Here is an 18,303-nt window from a genome sequence, read left to right as displayed (position 1 = left end):
CTGTAGGGGGTGCAGGCATTGCTGGCAAGAACCACATGGGCAAAGTGTCAGAGGTCAATCGATGCTGATGAAACCGTACTCCAACGTGAGTCAACAGCTTTAGAACAGGAGGAGGAAAAGCCTCAGCTTCGAAACTCAAACAGCTAAAAAAGGTTAATAAACTTTGACCTCCTCTTATTTTTCCACCATGCACTCCTGTACGTAAATATATTTTGGGTTATTTCCATTTAATTGGTGGTTGTCAAGGAGACATTTACGGAATAGATACAAGACCTGACCTCATGTGAGGGCTGAATTGCATTTGCGGTTGAGATGATTTAACTGTTGAGCACGCTGGGTTAATAACCATCTCTACTGATGTTAGCGCAGCTCCATTACACTGCGGTATGAGAGACACTCATCAGCCAGTTCTTAATCACGCATCACTCAATTTAAAAAAAGAATCAAAGGAATCAGAGCTGTGAGAACAGCGTTAAAAATAAAGATAGCTCTTGGGAGAGTACGAAGTGACACTGATGGTGAAGCTGCAAGGATATAAGTGAACCAGATGGGTTTTTACAAGAATCCGGTAGTTTCATGATCATCATTAATGAGACTAGCATTTTATGTAAATTAATTGAATTTAAACTCCTCCAACTATCATGGTGGGATTTGAAGTCACATCTCCAGAGCATTCAGGCCTCTGGATTACTACTAGTCCAGTAGCATTAGTACAATGCTACTATTCTGATGCCAGCACTCCAGGACTGTCCAGGAAAGGTTAATCTCCTGGTACGTTCCGGGGGAAAAAAAAAATCACTGGCACAATAAAAAGATGAATTTTTCTCATTTTCTCCCAAATTCCATAAAAAAACAAGCCAAAACTTCACCTGTAGTGCTTGTTTTTGGCTCAGTTGTAAGTACTATCCCAACATGGCATTCAGAGTCCTATTATGTCAGAGGCCAGGAATTCCCAGTCCGCAAGCAGGGGTGGGGGGGCCCGCTCGCTGAGGCGTAAAATGACGCAGGATGATGTCGGGCGGAACTCCTGACGTCACTCCGCCCCATTTCAATTTTCAGGTGGGCGGGGGCTCAGCCGAATCAGCTGTGAGCCCACTGACCTATCAATGGCCAATTTGAGGCCATTGACAAAGTAATTAAAGTAATTAATGGACATGCCCGCCCAACTTTAAGGTTGGCGGGAGGGCCGAGAGCCCTGGCGGGCTTCAGAAAAAGCATCAAACCTCAACCATGGGCAGGATGGGGTTTCATGTAGGTTTTTAAATTTTTAATAAAAGTGTCAGTGAAGGTGATGGACATGTCCCAACTCAGGTGACAGTGTCACATGAGGGGACATGTCAGGGGAATTTTTTTTTTCTGTTTTTAATGTAGAGCCGATCTCCCTGAGCCTGCACTTAGCCTCAAGAAGATGAATGCACCCTTCCGTGCGCACTCTCGGGTTTAAGGATTCCTCCCCCCACCGCCCACACTGGGAGCTCACAGCGCTTCCTTGCGGACGTCACATTGGGCGGGCCTTAATTGGCCCACCCACCTAAAAAGGGCAGCGTGCCCCCAATTGGGGGCGCCAATCGGAGGTGCACCTCCATGTGCCTGCTCCTAAGCTCCCCCCTCCCCCCGGCCACAACGGGGGGGAATTCTGCCCGTAGTAACTGACTTGCATTATTTACTCTCCGACTCAGTTTTGTTTTGTTCTTTCATGGGATGGTGGGCATCGCTGGCAAAGCCAGCATTTGTTGCCCATCCCTAATTTCCCTTGCAGTTAAGAGTCAACCACGTTGCTGTGGGTCTGGAGTCACATTTCGGCCAGACCAGGTAAGGATGGCAGATTTCCTTCCCTAAAGGACGCTAGTGAACAAGATGGGATTTTACAACAATCGATGATAGTTTCATGGTCACCCTTACTGAGACTAGCTTTATATTCCAGATTTATTAACTGAATTCACATTCCACCAGCTGCCGTGGTGGGATTTGTATCCACGGCCCCAGAGCATTAGCTGGGTCTCTGGGTTACTAGTCCAGGGACATTAGGTAGGGCATTTCTGCCTCGTATTGGTGGACGGGAGGTCTTAAAGTCTTTCCCAGTCTGTGAGAAAAAAACTATTCTGCCTAGACTCTAATTCTATAATATTGTACTCTCAATTTTCACTCAGTACAGGTCAAATAGCCTGTTTAGATCTTCATTTTAAGGTGTGAATCACACTTTCTCGTCCACCCTCCACTCCAAAATACACACACATATCTTCATTTCTCCAATAAAAGAACAGCCTTGTGATTCAATTCCCATAGGCCCCAAATCCTATACCCCTCACTATCCCGTAACCTTCTCCAGCCCCTACAAGCCTATGAAATCTCTGCCCTCCTCCAATTCTAACCTCCTGAGCACCCTTGATTTTAACTACCCCACCGTTGGTGGCCTCCTTACAGCCTCCTGTGTCCTAAGCTCTGAAATATCCTCCCTAAAGCTGGGTCAGCTGTCTAAAATGGCTATAGTGTGGTGCAGAATAGCGTCAACAGTGTGGGTTCAACCCCCGCACCGGTGAAGTAGCTCTTGGGTCCAGCCACCTTGCATTGCCCCATAGTGATATCATGGCATAAGACACAATTAACAATCCTTGGACAGCAAATACACAACATGGAGGGAAAGAGACCTCCCCATCTCCTGCTCCTTAAAACCTAGTTCTTTGCCTAATTTTCAGATCACCTGTTTTGATACCTCTTTCTCTGGCTTGGTGTCAAATTCAAAATTCTCTCTGAAGCGCCTTGGGGTGTTTTCCTCTATGAAAGCTGCTATATAAATGCAAGTTGTTGCTGTGATTATCAGTGTCTTTGAACTGTCACAATGCAACAATGCCCCTTCCAGGACTGGGAATGCCAAATCCACAAATAGTATTCCAAATGTGGTCTCGCAAAGTTACAACTACTTGTTTTGCCTCACAACCTAATGCTCTTGAGCTATATATGTCAATGGATGATTGCCTTGCCTCTACAAGTTAACAATAAGCTGACTAGATGCTTCAGTTATGATGTTCGATAATCACAAACAAATCTGTTTCTTTGCCAGCTTTGCTGATGGAACTCATTCAGCCTGTACACAAATTTCCTGCTCAAAACACGCATTACATTAATCTACATTAAAATCCATCTGCCACTTCACAGCTCATCTGCCTGACTCAAATTCCCTTTTAGTAAGCCTTTATAATGATGTACAGGAGGAATTACAGGTGATAATTATGGACTCAGTAATGCGCAGATGTCAACTGAATTACTCCCATTGGGGAAAGAGCTGGGGCAGTGTACAAACTGTGTGAAAGCTCAGCGTCACTTGCTGCCAGTGTTAATGTGCTCATGTCCGGGGGAGATGCAAGCCGACAGCCTTAATCTTTTGCATGGCACGGATGTCACGACCATAGATGTCAGCATATAAGTTGACCTTTGAAGCCTTGAAAAACCCATCCAAAAATGGGGGCCGACTTATACCCTGAGTATAAAAGTGAACCACTGACAGGGATGTATGTGGGTGGTTGCCATTTTGAAATGTCATCAGTAACTGATGCAATGAGTGGATGTGACTTAAACTCCCACTCATCTTAGCAACACAGCCTTGATTCCTTGTGCCTAGTTATAAGTCACCAATAAGTAAAATATGCATTCATAGGGTGGGAAATTGAGGCTGACTCCTTATGTGAGCATAGCATTATACATGACTGGAAAGCAAAGGGGTCAACTTATACACCAAGTATATGCAAAAACATGATTTTTGGGACCAGAAAAATGTATTCATCTTACATGCCGGGTTGACTTATAAGTCATGATTTATGGTATGCCTATTGCTGCTCTTGCACTTTTCTTGTTGGCTTAATTGTGGTTCTGTTTTTGTGTTAGCTACAATCTACTCCCCTTAAGACGAAGTTGGCCAATTGGAATTACCTGTTAACTCAGGGAGTTTTAAATTAAGGTGGCGCCTTTCATGCCCTTAGAGATCCTAGAGCTCTTCTACTGTCGTAACGTAGGGATACACAGCAGCCCCGGTTTGCACACAGCAACTTGCCACAAAGAGTGATGGACGGTCAGGTAATCTGTTTTAGTGATGTTGGTTCAGGGATGAGCATCACTATGGAGCCGTTCACAGCCCCCCTACCGAAAGGACGGACTGGGATTCCAAACAATGTAGAGTTCCCGCTGAAGTCCATTTGCCTCAGAAGCAAGACCGTGTGCTGCTAGTGAGCCACAGCTGAAACTCTTCTAAATTCAAACTGCTGGATAATAAAAATGTTCATTTTGAACCAAAAAGAGATCTTGGCTGGAACTTTATGACCCATCGCAGTGGGGAAGGAGCTGTAAAACGCGACGAGCATTTCTAAACTCCGCTGACTACGCGGGACTGTAAAATCCCACTGACGTGAAAATTTAGACCCTTGAATCAACAGGTCTGATTGGTTGCAATTGCTACCTTTTGCCGTCGCAGTAACTTTTTATTAACTTCAAGGTAAATTAAAGTCAATTTCGAGAGATGTGCAACATTAAGATGATAAATGTGACCTTTAGACTCAAATATCCAAGGACTTGTCATGATCGTCATAATTCTTGTGCTGAATGGCTACTGGGATTAAAGAGGACAGGCGGTTTAAGACGTTTATGTGTTTTATTGACAGCATATTGCTTAACATTGCTTTTGCCCAAGACTAGGGTGGAATTGAAATAAACAACAATTCCTACCTGATAGACTGTGACCATTAGAACGACACAAGACAGTTCACAAGCTAAAGTCTAGATAACTTGTTTTATCATTTCATATGACGGCCTTGCATCTAAGGCACATTGATAAAATGTCAGTATAAATCATAAGTACAACAAAGATAGAAAGCTAATCATTTCGTGGTGTTTGAGACGGCTGTGATTAAACCTGCCTCTTCCGGAAGACACGAGCAAGATGCATATCAGCAGGTGCACATCGATAGAAATTGCCCTTCACAATGAGCTTTGCATCGACCTCAGGTTGGGCCCTACTAACACCAGCACCTGCACCCCCCCCACCCCACCCAAACTAATAATACCTGAAGCGGTAGCCTTAAAGGGACACTCATCACGGAAAGAGGCCATTTGGCCCATCATGCCTGTGCCGGCACTTTGAAAAAGCTATTCAATTAGTCGCACTCCCCTCACTTTCCCCAGAATCTTGCAATTCTTTCCTTTTCAAGAACTCATCCAATTCCCTTTGGAAAGTTACTACTGAACCCACTTCCACCGCCCTCTCAGGCAGGGGCATTCCAGATCTAACTGCTGCATCTCCCCCATGGATTATTCGGCCAATTATCTTAATTGTCTTATCCTGACGTGTCAGGGTAAACACAGCTCCATCAATGTAGTTACGCATACAAAACCAATTAACAGATTATCACTGAACAAATGTCGATAGGCTGAGATGAAGTAGGGTGGGAGGAGGTTCATGCAGTGCACAGGCCAGTTGGGTTGAACAGCCCCCAACGTGACTCTATGGTAGGGCAGGTAGTCATTTAAAAATCAATTCACTATTGTCTGGAAGAAACGCTGTTTGCTTGGCTGGTGGAGGCTCTACTCTGCGTGGGAGGAGGAAGCGAGATATCAGCTAGGGATTCCATCTGTCGATGTGCTCTCGAGTGACTCCTCCTGGGACAGGAATACCGGGAGAGGCACAGGATCTGATTCGGCTGTGACCACAAACCCCCCACCCCATCCCACCCACTCACTGTCGACCAGCCCAGCTAAAGAGGCACACGGACAAGGTCTCATCGGGCATCGGTCACAGCACCATTTTCAGAGAGGGAGAGAAGCAACTTAGTGGAGGGGGGAATGTTTTATATAAAAATGCATAGAAACAGGCCATTCAGCCCAACTAGTCCGTGCTGGTGTTTATGCTTCACTTGAGCCTTCTCCCACACGTCTTCATCTAACTGTCAGCTAAACCCTGTATTCCCTTCTCCCTCATGTGCTTAACAAGCTTCCCTTTAAATACATCCATACTATTCTCCTCGGCCACTCTCTGTGGTGGCGAGTTCCACATTCTCACCGCTCTAAGTGGTAAAGAAGTTTCTACTGAGGTCCCCAGTGGAGTTCTCGGTGACTATCTTATATTAATGGCCTGTTCAAGCCGCCTGTGACAGAGTTGCAAACGGACCAGCGACTATACAGCAATCATAAGGGAGTGTGATCTCTAAAACTCCCTAAGATTGCTGCCCCTCATTTAAAAGCCCGATTAATCAGTAAAATTTCCAGAGTGAGTCAGCTGAGGTGAATCATGATGTTGTGAAGGAAACGGCAGCATTCGAAACAAGCATGGCCAGCTTGCAGACTGCTTATCACACAACAGTGCCCTAGTACTAAATTACAGGGCCAGGCAAATGAAGTGAGAACGCTCCTTACTTTTTCTTCAATAAGTGATGGCAATAACTTACTCCCTCTCCAGTTAGCTGGTGAATAAATGAAAATTATTATTATTATTTTCAAGGCACAGTGGTGAGCCACTGGTTTCTCCCTCCCCACTCCCACCAGCTCCCTGTACCTGAGAGGGTCAAGGCCACAACTGTGGCTGCTCTTGCCAAGCTGCCAGGAGCTGGACAAAGAGCAAGCCCCGCTGGACGCTCTCCCTCTGACTGTTGAGCTGTGCTCAGCATTTTCCCTGTGGCTGTGGGGCTGGGATTGGGAATTCAGTGGAGCACCAAATCTCTGCCCTGCCAGTCCGAGAGTACCTCAAAGTCAGTGCGTTCTAATGTCCTGTAATTATCAAACTTATATAAAGATCGTACAAAGAACAAATTCTGACATAAACTCAAATTCAGGTGAGCTTGGCTAACCAAAAAATAATTTTAATGAATAATAATTAAACTAACCAAAATCAAAATTATTTCACAGCTAGAACTAAGTAATGTTTATAATTACATGATTAAAATATTAATATTTAAAACTAAAGTTATTTGGTTAAAAAAAAGTGACGCTGATTGTAAACGTGGAATGTAGAACTGGACTCACATATAGACAGACTAGGCCGCAAGATGACAATGGCGATTCAGTTGGTTTTTTTTGACAATCCAACAGCTTCATGGTCACATTTACACGATAGAGCCCTGTCAGAGTTTTATATGTTTTAATAAGATCTCCTCTCATTCTTCTAAACTCCAGTGAGTACAGGCCTAGTTGGCCCAATATCTCCTCATACAACAATCCTGCCATCTCAGGAATCAGTCTGGTGAACCTTCACTGCTCTCCCTCTATGGAAAGTATATCCTTTCTTAGGTAAGGAGACCAAAACTGCACACAATAATCCAGGTACGGCATCATCAAAGCTCTGTACAGCTGCTGCAAGACATCCTTGCTCCTGTACTCAAATCCCCTCACAATGAAGGCCAAAATACCATTTGCCTTCCTAACTGCTTGCTGCACCTGCTTGCTTGCTTTCAGTGACTGGTGTATAATGACACCCAGGTCCCTTTGTACACCAACATTTCCCAATCTATCACCATTTAAATAATACTCTGCCATTCTGTTTTTCCCACCAAAGTGGATAACTTCACACTTATCCACATTATACTGCATCTGCCATGTATTTGCTCACTCACTCAACCTGTCTAAATAGTCTTGAAGCCTTTCAACATCCTCCTCACCACTCACATTCCCACCTAGTTTTGTGTCATCAGCAAACTTGGAAATATTAATTTGGTTCCCTCATCCATATCATTGATATATATTGTGAATAGCTGGGACCCGAGTACTGACCCATGCAGTACCTCACGGTCACCACCTGCCACTCCAAAAAAGACCCAATTATTCTTACTCTCTGTTTCCTGTCTCAATCCATGCGATATATTACCCTGAATCTCATGTGCTTTAACTTTGCACACTAATCTCTTATGTGGGACTTTATTAAAAGCTTTCTGAAAATCCAAATACACCACATCCACTGGTTCTCCTTTATCTACTCTCAAGTTTGCATTTCAGTTGGATGTTTGGACAAATAGCAATTAAATGGTTCAGACAGCTCCCCATCGACTTCCAAAGCTCAAAAGCCTCCAGTTCAAATCCAAGGTCAACTGATGCTGAATCAATTGCTAGTTTTAAAGCTAAGATTAATAGATTTCTGTTAACCAACATTATTAAGGGATATGGGACATGATTGAGTTAGGTCGCAGATCAGCCACAATCTCACTGAATGGCAGAACAGGCTAGATGGGCTAAATGGCCTCTTCCCATTCCTGTGTTCCTAAGGGTTGCCACCTCGCTCAAGGTTGCCAGTCTTAAGTCCCATTTATACCTATGAGACACTTGGACAGTATTGCTTGTGTTTCTGTTTGCTCTTGCAGGGTAGACACATAACAATGAAACACCACAGTCACTCTAAAGTTATCTGGACAGCTTTAAAATCACTGTGAAATTACAACACTTATCCACATTATACTGCATCTGCCATGTATTTGCTCACTCAACCTGTCTAAATTTTCTTGAAGCCTTTCAACATCCTCCTCACCACTCACATTCCCACCTAGTTTTGTGTCATCAGCAAACTTGGAAATATTAATTTGGTTCCCTCATCCATATCATTGATATATATTGTGAATAGCTGGGACCCGAGTACTGACCCATGCAGTACCCCACTGGTCACCACCTGCCACTCCAAAAAAGACCCAATTATTCCTACTCTCTGTTTTTCCCATGTACCCTTACAGTCCCAAATGCTTTAACCACCCCCTTAAACCTCCCCCTACCCTCCCATCCACCCCCAACACCAACTTTTCCTTCAACTACCTACCTCACTTATTCTAAAATGTTGATATGATCTTTGGGTCAATCGCTAACGGTGCCATATCCTACCTCCCCCATAGTGTATTCCACCGCCTCACAACCACCTGTAAAACACGTTTCTCCTGCTCTCTGTATTAAATCTCTGGCACTGGACTTTATACCCGTTTCTCAACCCTTCAGTCACTGGGGACAATTTGGCCCAAGGGGGTCCTTTGTTCCAACGGCTTGCAGTTTTACAGCGCAGACTCCAAACAGCTATAGGCCAGTAATGTGAACATTGCCAATTCCAAATGGCATGACTATCTTTGCACCAGTCACTACCTCACCAGGTGATTATTATGGGCAGCTAGTGCCAAGTGTCCCCCCTTATTTATATTACAGTGCTACCCCTAAAAGGCAAGATTTTATAAATGGGATACAATGTTGGCAGTGCTCAACAGGCAAGGCAATATTTGTGGAGACAGAAGCTGAGTTAACATTTCAAGTTGATGACCATCAGAATAGGAACAGATATTACAGGTTTTAAGCAAATACAGAGGCAGGGAATGAAAGCAAAATACTGCGGATGATGGAGTTCTGAAATAAAAACAGAAAGTGCTGCAAAAACTCAGCAGTTTTGGCAGCATCTGTGAAGAGAGAAACAAAGTTAAGCTTTTGAGACCAATATGACTTCTGAGGAGGCAGGGAAAGGGGTTATACCTCTCCCGTTTTCCAGTTCCGATTGACCTGAAACTTTAAACTCTGGTACTCTCTCCCCGTATGCTGTCTGACCTGTTGAATATTTCAAGCATTTGCTGTTTCTTTTTCAGATTTTTGGAATCCGTGGTATTCTATAAACGGATCTGGATGTTCCCCCATCAGGTCTCATGGGTCCTTCTGTGGGGAAGATCAGCTGTCCAACAAGGGGAGAGGGAGGGGGAGATTTTCAACTTGCTGCCCAGGTGCAAAACTAGAACCTGGAAATGATCGCCCATTGTGTAATCTACCCAAAATATAAAGATTAATGCAAATTAAAATCAGCCGATTTACTCTCTGATGGCGAAATGAAAATCTAACCCCACAAGGTTCAACTTTCTTAAAGGTGAGACACCTGTAATGGGATGAAATTTTGCCAAAACAAACTGGTAATAAACGCTTCAATGCATTTATTGTGGCAACTGTTGAGTTTCTTGCTCTACCAGCTGGTTAACTTGTCTATTACACAGCACAGATTTTACCTCAGAGTTGAGTTTGTCACGGTGGACCTTGGAATAGCTCAACTGCACGTGGACAACGATCAGAGCAGAAAAGATCCTGTTAGAATAGGTCCTTGTCTTCTTTTTTAAAATCCAGCACTTAAGTCCTCATGTGAGAGAGATTCAGCCTAGTGGCATTTGCATTTCAAGGACAATTTCTTCAGATGAACGTGTATTCAGAACACGGCCTTGTCAAAAATCTTGCGTTCCTGACATTTAATAGCTACCAGACCACAGCTGTTTCTCACCAGTTTTAATATCAGACCTGGCTTTATTACTTGGTGAACACGCTGCAAAGGGACTGAGCTTGCGCCAAACAGCAGTAAATTGGCCCCCAAAAAATCAGAAGAAATATGATTTCCCAAGGAATGCATTAAATGTAATCATAAAGTACTATTATTGGATGATCGATGGTGAAACATGCAAAGCAATAAGCTGCACCACTGTCACAAGGTTAGATATAAGCCTGAAAACTACTGGGTATAATACTTGCACAAAAACACCCACATTAATAGCTGAATACTGTGGATACTGGAAACTCAAAATAAAAACAGAAAATGCTGGAAGCACTCAGCATTTCGACTGTATCTGAGTCGGGAGAAACAGAGCTAACATTTCAGATCAATGACCTTTCGGAAAGGTCATCAACCTGAGATGCTACCGACAATTAGAACACAAGGATTCAGAGCTGGAGTAAGCCATATGTGTCCTGGAACCTTCTCCGCCATTCAATAAGATCCATGACTGATCCGCTACCTCATTTCCGCTTTCCCACCCTAACCCCATATCCCTTGACTCCAAAACTTTGTTATTTTAATGAAAGTTGATTATTTTAAATGGGTTGCACATTAAAATAACAGGCAAAGAAAGGTCACAAGAAACATATTAAGCTCTACTACCTAATATCGCACAGTTACTTTAAGACTACTGTTATATTTGTGGAATTATGTTCACCTAAATCTTAACACAGAAACATTAAGCAAAACCCAACAAGATACTGCAGCAGATATAAAAACAAAAAAACTGCAGATGCTGGAAATCCAAAACAAAAACAAAAACAGAATTACCTGGAAAAACTCAGTAGGTCTGGCAGCATCGGCGGAGAAGAAAAGAGTTGACGTTTCGAGTCCTCATGACCCTTCGAGTTCTGTCGAAGGGTCATGAGGACTCGAAACGTCAACTCTTTTCTTCTCTGCCGATGCTGCCAGACCTGCTGAGTTTTTCCAGGTAATTCTGTTTTTGTTTTTGTTTAAGATACTGCAGCAGCTCATTTATCTCTAGAACTATTAATAACTCCCTGTGATATGATTGGCAAAACACCTTTATTTTTATTCTTTTATGGGACGTGGGCATCACTGGCTAGGCCAGTTTTTATTGCCCATTCCTAACTGCCCTTGGTCAGAGGGTATTTAAGAGTCAGCTGTGCACCTGGAGTCACATGTAGGTCAGACCAGGTAAGGACAGCAGATTTCCTTCCCTAAAGGACATTAGTGAACCAGATGGAGTGTTTTTTTTTTTGTTATGACAATGATTTCATGATTATCATCAAACTTTTAATTCCAGGTTTTGACTGAACTCAAATTTCACCATCTGCTGTGGTGGGATTCGAACCCAGATCCACAGAGCATTACCCTGGGCCTCTGGAATACCAGCCCTGTGGCTACGCCACTGTGTCCGCTAAATATAAAAGAGAAAAAACTCATTTGAATCTTCATATCTGTTGCCCAGACCCATGCAACAATACTTCAAACACATTTTCTTCCATTGATGAAACTGAGATGGAGGGAAGGCCAAGAGCTGTTGTGCAGAACACCACCAAGAGCAACAGGGAAGGTAGAACTAAGCTCAGGATTTCAAGGCCTGTAGGTGACAAAATACACACCAATATAGGAAGGCCACTGAGCTCACTGAAGCTCCTCCCTCCAGAAAGAAATAGCTGACTGTCACCCATCCTTTCCTAAGCCTAAGTCATTCCTGGAATTCTGCCTCTAGCCAGAAAGTCAACCCCAGCAGATTGTGAGAGGGAGGAATAATTGAGGAAGGCAAGAAATTACAACGTTTTGAGTGACTAAATCTAGATTAGGAGACAGTGCGACAAGCGCTGATTTGAATGTGCAGAAAAGATGGAGGGAGGAGGAACCATGGCAACAAAGTAGGAATTTACCCTTCCAAAACAAACACACTTGCTTCTCTGGGTTAGTCATTCTAATGCACTCTCCTGCAGATCTTCCTTTTACATCAACATTCATGCCAGCTGACATGGCAAGACCATTTGGTAACCCCAATAACCCCACTATACCACAGAATCCTCATGAATATAGCGGTCCAAGAATATTACTGCCAGCAACAAAGACAGCAAACCAATAATATAGACAGGGCATCATATAACAGGCAGCAGGATATGATACCTATAAGATATCCCTCAAAGCTATCAATCTAGCCTTGTTGCTTAGATAAATTTAAGGGGTAATTGGTGAAATAATGGTCCCGCTTCACAGCCTTACCCAACGGAAGCAAACGTGTGGGATTTGGGTTTGTATTTGATCACTACCCCAGCTCCCTCCCAACAATCTTCTGGCCATTAGGTTTTATGGATGGAGTTTATTAAGTGATGCATGCTTTCATTGGGCAAGGTTTCGTGCTGGGTGCATACATTCATAGAGTTGTCCCTTTGATAAGCTCCCACACTGTATCCTCTACATGTTGCTCACAAATCCAAGCTATGAAATCCTCTTACCTTGCAGACACGAGCCACTCTAGTAACTAGCGGCTTCCCATTAAACACATTCTCTTCGTTCAGCTTCTCCGTGAAAAATAAGTAAATCTTGTCATCGTCTCCCACGGAGCTATTGACACTTTCTGTCACCAGGAATGAGTCAATAAAGGTTACATCTGAAAAGAGGGAAAGGGCAGTTAGTGCACTGATGAGCGTAAGAGCCTAGAAATAGGAGCAGCAGAAACCCGTACAGTCTGTTGCGCCTGCTCTGCCGTTCAAGATGATCAAGGCTGATCTGCCTCAGCTCAACTCTCCCACCCACTCCCCATTATCCCTTAATTTCCTGAGAACCAAAAAATCTGCCTACCTCAGCCTTAAATATATTAAATGATGGCATATCCACAACCCTCTGGGTAGAGAATTCCAAAGATGCGCAGCACACTGGCAGAGATAAAAGCACCAAAGCTGAACACGGCACAATGTTTTGGAAAGCTGGGAGTGTGCAGCAGGAAATGTGGACAGGGGAAGTTGAAGTTAGCCCGTCTTTCCTTCTTCAAGGGGCTGACTGACCCATATCGTTCATCTCCACTATTCTGATTCAGATTCAGGGGCCCATCAAAATTGTGCCCAAAGTGACAACAACAAAGTGGACTTTGTAAACGCAGAAACGTTCAATTCCAATTTTTTTTCCCCTCAGGGGCCTGGGTAATACTGGCATTTATTATCCAGCCCTGATTGTCCTTCAGTGACTTGCTCGGCCACTTCAAAGGGCAGTTAAGAGTCAATCTGTGACCTAGAGTCGCACGTAAGCCAGACAAGGTAAGGACGGGCAGGTTTCCTACCTGAAAGGGCATCAGTGAAGCGACGATAATCAGACAGACTGAATCGCACTTACTTATCGGTTTCCAAAGGCCTGAATAGGCCTTAACTCAGCCCTTCCTTTTCAAATGAGGAGACTGAGAGTAGCCGTGGGGATAAAACTGGGAGCGTGCAACTTCGTTCCAGGACAGGTCGCCTCAGGCAGATTACAACCGGGTTGAATAAATCAATTATTTTTCTTACCATTCAGTGAGTAAGGGAGAGAATCATCCATCCTGAGTGAGCGTTTTTGAAAGTGCCTCTTTATGTCTGCGATTGTGCCATGGAAGCCATATAATGTGGCCATGTAGATTTTATTGTCTGTGGGAACAGCAGATTATGGAGGTTTGTTTGGTTCAGAAGTTTCAGCCAAGATAAAGTCTCCGTTACCAGCTTAAAAACAGCCTTTCAAGTGCATGATTGTCCTTAAGAACATCAGAAATATTTCTGGGCCTCAGGGGTTCATGAACAGAACTTCAGGGAGTTCTGCTTGGTTCCTTCGGTAAGGAGATGACTGAGTTGGTCGACAAGATAATGAAGGGAATTAGGAAAGACTATCCAACCAAATAGGCTGCTAATGCGAGGGCTCAAACGGCAGGGGATGCAAGTTAGGAATTAAGTAATGGGCCGTAACTTCCGGCTAGTGTCGGAAAGTGCTGGCCTGCAGGAATTAGAAGATATAAATGCACACTTAACTTGTGTTGAAAACTGCATCCCCAATTCTGTTTGCCGGAGCTGCAGGGGGCCGGCAGTGAAAGACCCCTCGCAGGTCCCAGTGAAATGTAGCTCCAACGTATTCAAGGAGGCCACGCCCCCATTTTTACAGCAATGCCGTAAAGCGGGTGAACTTAAAACGCCAGAGACATTGACAAGACAGGGAGAAGGTAAGTGTCTAAGGTAAATAGGTAGGATTTGGGGGGTGTGTATGTCCCAAGGCTGGGGGTGGGGTGTGTGTGTGTGTGTGTGTGTCCCGGGATCGGTGGGTTGGGGGGGAGGGGGCGCGGGAGGTGTGTGTGTATATGTGTCCCGACGTCGGGATGGGTGGGGTGAGGGGAGGTGTGTGTGCGTCAAGGTTGGGGTTGGGGTGTAGAGGTGGTGTCTCGGTGGGGGGAGGTGTAGGGTGTCTGGGAGTTCAAGGTTTGGTGGGGGAGGGACCTTCGGAGGTCGAGGGGGGGGGTCCGAGGACTGAGGCGGGAGTGGCGGGGGGGTGGGGGGTGCTGTGTGTGTGTCCGGAGGTCAGGGGTTTAAGAGGTCGGGGGAACCGAGGTCTGTTGGGTGGGGATGTTGGGGCGGCTGGAGGTCGAGGGGTCCGAGGTCGGGGTGGGGGTGGTCCGGAGGTCGTGTTGTGGTGGTGGTGGAGTGGGGGGGGGGTTCCGGATGTCAGCGGGGAGGTGGGGGCGTTCAAAGGTCGGGGGCTCCGAGAACTGGGCATGGGATCTGAGGTCGGATGGGGGGGTGGGGGGCGGGGGGGGCTGTTGTCCGAGGTGGGTCGGGGTGGGGGGAGGCAAGTGGGGGTGTCAAGGTCGACAGCGGGGGGAGGGAATGCAATCGGGGGGGAGTCCCGTGGGCTCGGTCTGAGCCTTTACAATAGTTTCCCAGAAGTTAGAAGAGGTTTTAATTCTTCTAACTTTTTCTGGGTAACTATAGGTGTAACCCCAGCGGAACCACCAAAGTTTGTGATTCCCCACCACAGCACAATTGTCCAGAGGAAGTCAGCAGTTCCGGGCAATTGTTGTGCAAACCCTTGCCCAGGAACTTGCCAGAGGGTTTCCCCAGCGCATCTTTGGGGTATCCCTGAAATCCGACGCTGGAGAGCATGGTAGTTACAGGCCAATACATAAAGTGCAGCAGAACTTTCTCATCCAAAGGATATAGGATTGTGGAACAGATTACTATGGAAGATCTCTAAAACAGGATAGCATATGTTCTCGAGATCTCAAGGAGGCCACATTTCTAGGTGTCCCTGTGGTGGTGGGTGTCTTGACAATTGAGGGCATCTCTAGGTGCAGCAAGTAGTCCGAGTCTAAACATATATTCTAAAGCCTAAAGGACACAATGACTTCCAGGCAGTCATCGTTTTTCAGTATGGCTCCATGTGAAAAACAAGATGAGGTTACTGCCATCAGTTCCAATTAACCAGCCTGTTGAATAGTTATCCTGTTTTCTAAATATATTTTTGCTTGGCAAATGATTTCCCGAGAGCTGGTAATTCCATTGCAAAGGAACATAAAAGTTTGTAGGAACAGGAAAAGGGTATTAACTATGCCAATTCAGACCTAGGGCACTAAGTGTCAACCACATAATGTGGGACTGGAATCACACGGAAGTCAAAACCAGAAAAGGGGCAAAATCCCTTTCCCTGAAGGACATCAGCGAGCCAGTTGTGCTTTTACAGCAATCTAGCAGCTTTCGTGGTCTTTTCTTTCTGATGTGAACCTCCAGGTTTGTTGGAACTGAGTTTCATAGGTTACTGTAATGAGATTTGAACTCACGACTCTGGATCGCTCGTCCAGTAACTTAACCATCCCACTAGGGTACCATAATGAGACAACTCAGAGCATTCCTGGTGATGAATTAATACTCTTTTCCTGTTCCTACAAACTTTTATGTTCCTCTGCAATGGAATTACCAGCTCTTGGGAAACATTTGCCAAGCAAAAATATATTTAGAAAACAGGATAACTATTCAACAGGCTGGTTAATTGGAACTGATGGCAGTAACCTCATCTTGTTTTTCACATGGAGCCATACTGAAAAACGATGACTGCCTGGAAGTCATTGTGTCCTTTAGGCTTTAGAATATATGTTTAGATTCGGACTACTTCCTGCACCTAGAGATGCAAGAGGCAGACAAAGCATCTGCTAATGTCTGTTTTCTGAAGCTTGTTTATCCTGGAATAGGTCACTAGCCTCACACTACAGCTGGAGGGATACCACTCTGCAAAAAGCCTGGCTGACTAGGGGTCTCTCCCACTCTTACCACCTGCATATCGGAAAGATTTACAGGTTGATAACCAACCTCTTTGGCCACATTATGAACGCACCATCCGAGGCCATCGAGTGCTGGAGTGGGACTTGAGCCCAGAGCTTCTGAAGCAAAGGCAGGGATGCCACCCACTGTACCATTAAAACCTCCCTAATAGGTGTTGGATGCACCAGTTTTATTTCACTCATGATTTCTTTTGCCCCCCGGCTGTCATCGATTGCCAGGTGCATCATGTAGATTCCCGTTGCTACTCCTTTTGCCCTGCATCACCAATGCTTTGGTCACTTAATCTCTCTTGTCTTCCGACCTATCACAGACCTTCCCTTCGGTTCTCCCGTTTCACCTGCTGAAAAGCTATCACATTTCCAACTTCTCTCGGTCAACCTAGAACATGAACTCTTCTCTCTCTCTCTCTGCAGATGCTGCCTGACCTGCTGAGCATTTCCAGTGTTTTCTGTTTCATCTCCCAGCAGTTGCAGTGGTTTGCTTTTGCATTGTGTAACTGACCGGTAATGAAAACCTCACTGCAGGATGGATAACTGTCCCCCAATCACCGCAAGCTTATTAAGTGATAGCTGGCTCCATTTTGTGAATTGACGAACGCAGATGGATCAAACAGGACAGGCAGCTATGAAACAAAAACAAAACCAGCTGGAAAAACTCAGCAGGTCTGACAGCATCTGCAGAGAGGAACACAGTTAACATTTCGAGTCTGTATGACTCATCAACAGAACTAAGGGAAAATAGAAAAGAGGTGAAATATAAGCTGGTGTAAGGGGGTGTGGGACAGGTAGAGCTGGATAGAGGGCCAGTGATAGGTGGAGGCAAAGAAGAGATTGCCAAAGATGTCATAGACAAAAGGACAAAGGGGTGTTGACAGTGGTGTTATTAGCTGAGGAATGTGCTAATGGGGACGTTAAGGGTAGAAAGCAGGATGAGCAAGGTACAGATAGCCCTAGTGGGGGTGGGGTGAAGGGAAGGGATCGAAATAGGCTAAAAGGTAGAGATAAAACAATGGATGGAAATACATTTAAAAATAATGGAAACAGGTGGGAAAAGAAAAATATGTATTAAAAAAAATATTAAAAATTATAACTTATTGGAAAGGTGGGGGGGAGCAGAAAGGGGGTGGGGATGGAGGAGGGAGTTCATGATCTAAAATTGTTGAACTCAATATTCAGTCCGGAAGGCTGTAATGTGCCTAGTCGGAAGATGAGGTGCAGCTATGAAGGTTGAGAAAAGTAGAAGGTGAGGTAAGTCAAGAGCTGGTGGTTAGGTTACGACACCAAGCATGTAACTTTAAAAAGCCTGCAAGATGTAAAAGGAAGTACTCAAGGTCGGAGGTTCCACAGTTTGAATGGCCTGCGCAAAATGGGTTAGCATTGTGCACTATTGGCATCACAGTGAGGAGGCAGAGAGAAGGAAAAAGCATGCATCAGGAGCTTAAGACAAGGAAAATAAGAAAGCTTTGAGCAGCAATAATACTAAGAGAATTGCTAAAATAGAACAAAAAGGGTTGCAGCAGAGCTATAAAGCAGAGTTAAAAAAAGGATCAACAATCAAACAGCATGTTTTTAGTTATATCTTGTATCCTCTTAATAGACACATTAGCAGTAATTTTCCAGCTTCACACTCGCAGCCAGGAGCACAGCCCAGTGGGGAGCAACTATCAGAAGTTCAAGTGATTGAAAAACAGAAATTACTGGAACACTCAGCAGGTCTGGGAGCTTTTGTGGA

General features: G+C 44.7%; 1 protein-coding gene across 1 annotated transcript in view; it reads right to left on the bottom strand.

The window, feature by feature from the left end:
* sema4gb (sema domain, immunoglobulin domain (Ig), transmembrane domain (TM) and short cytoplasmic domain, (semaphorin) 4Gb) overlaps positions 1-18,303 on the bottom strand; it is a 168,014-nt gene that overhangs the window by 59,520 nt on the left and 90,191 nt on the right. Inside the window, exons 7-8 of the mRNA XM_041209634.1 lie at positions 13,786-13,902; positions 12,745-12,899 (exon numbers count right to left, since the gene is read on the bottom strand). Coding sequence (XP_041065568.1) covers positions 12,745-12,899; positions 13,786-13,902 — 272 coding nt within the window. The remainder of the gene's footprint in view (positions 1-12,744; positions 12,900-13,785; positions 13,903-18,303) is intronic.

The sequence above is a fragment of the Carcharodon carcharias genome, chromosome 17, assembly GCF_017639515.1.
Source record: "Carcharodon carcharias isolate sCarCar2 chromosome 17, sCarCar2.pri, whole genome shotgun sequence".
Taxonomy (NCBI): Eukaryota; Metazoa; Chordata; class Chondrichthyes; order Lamniformes; family Lamnidae; genus Carcharodon; species Carcharodon carcharias.
Note: the sequence above shows the minus strand (reverse complement) of the source record. Positions and strands in the feature narration are given on the sequence as shown.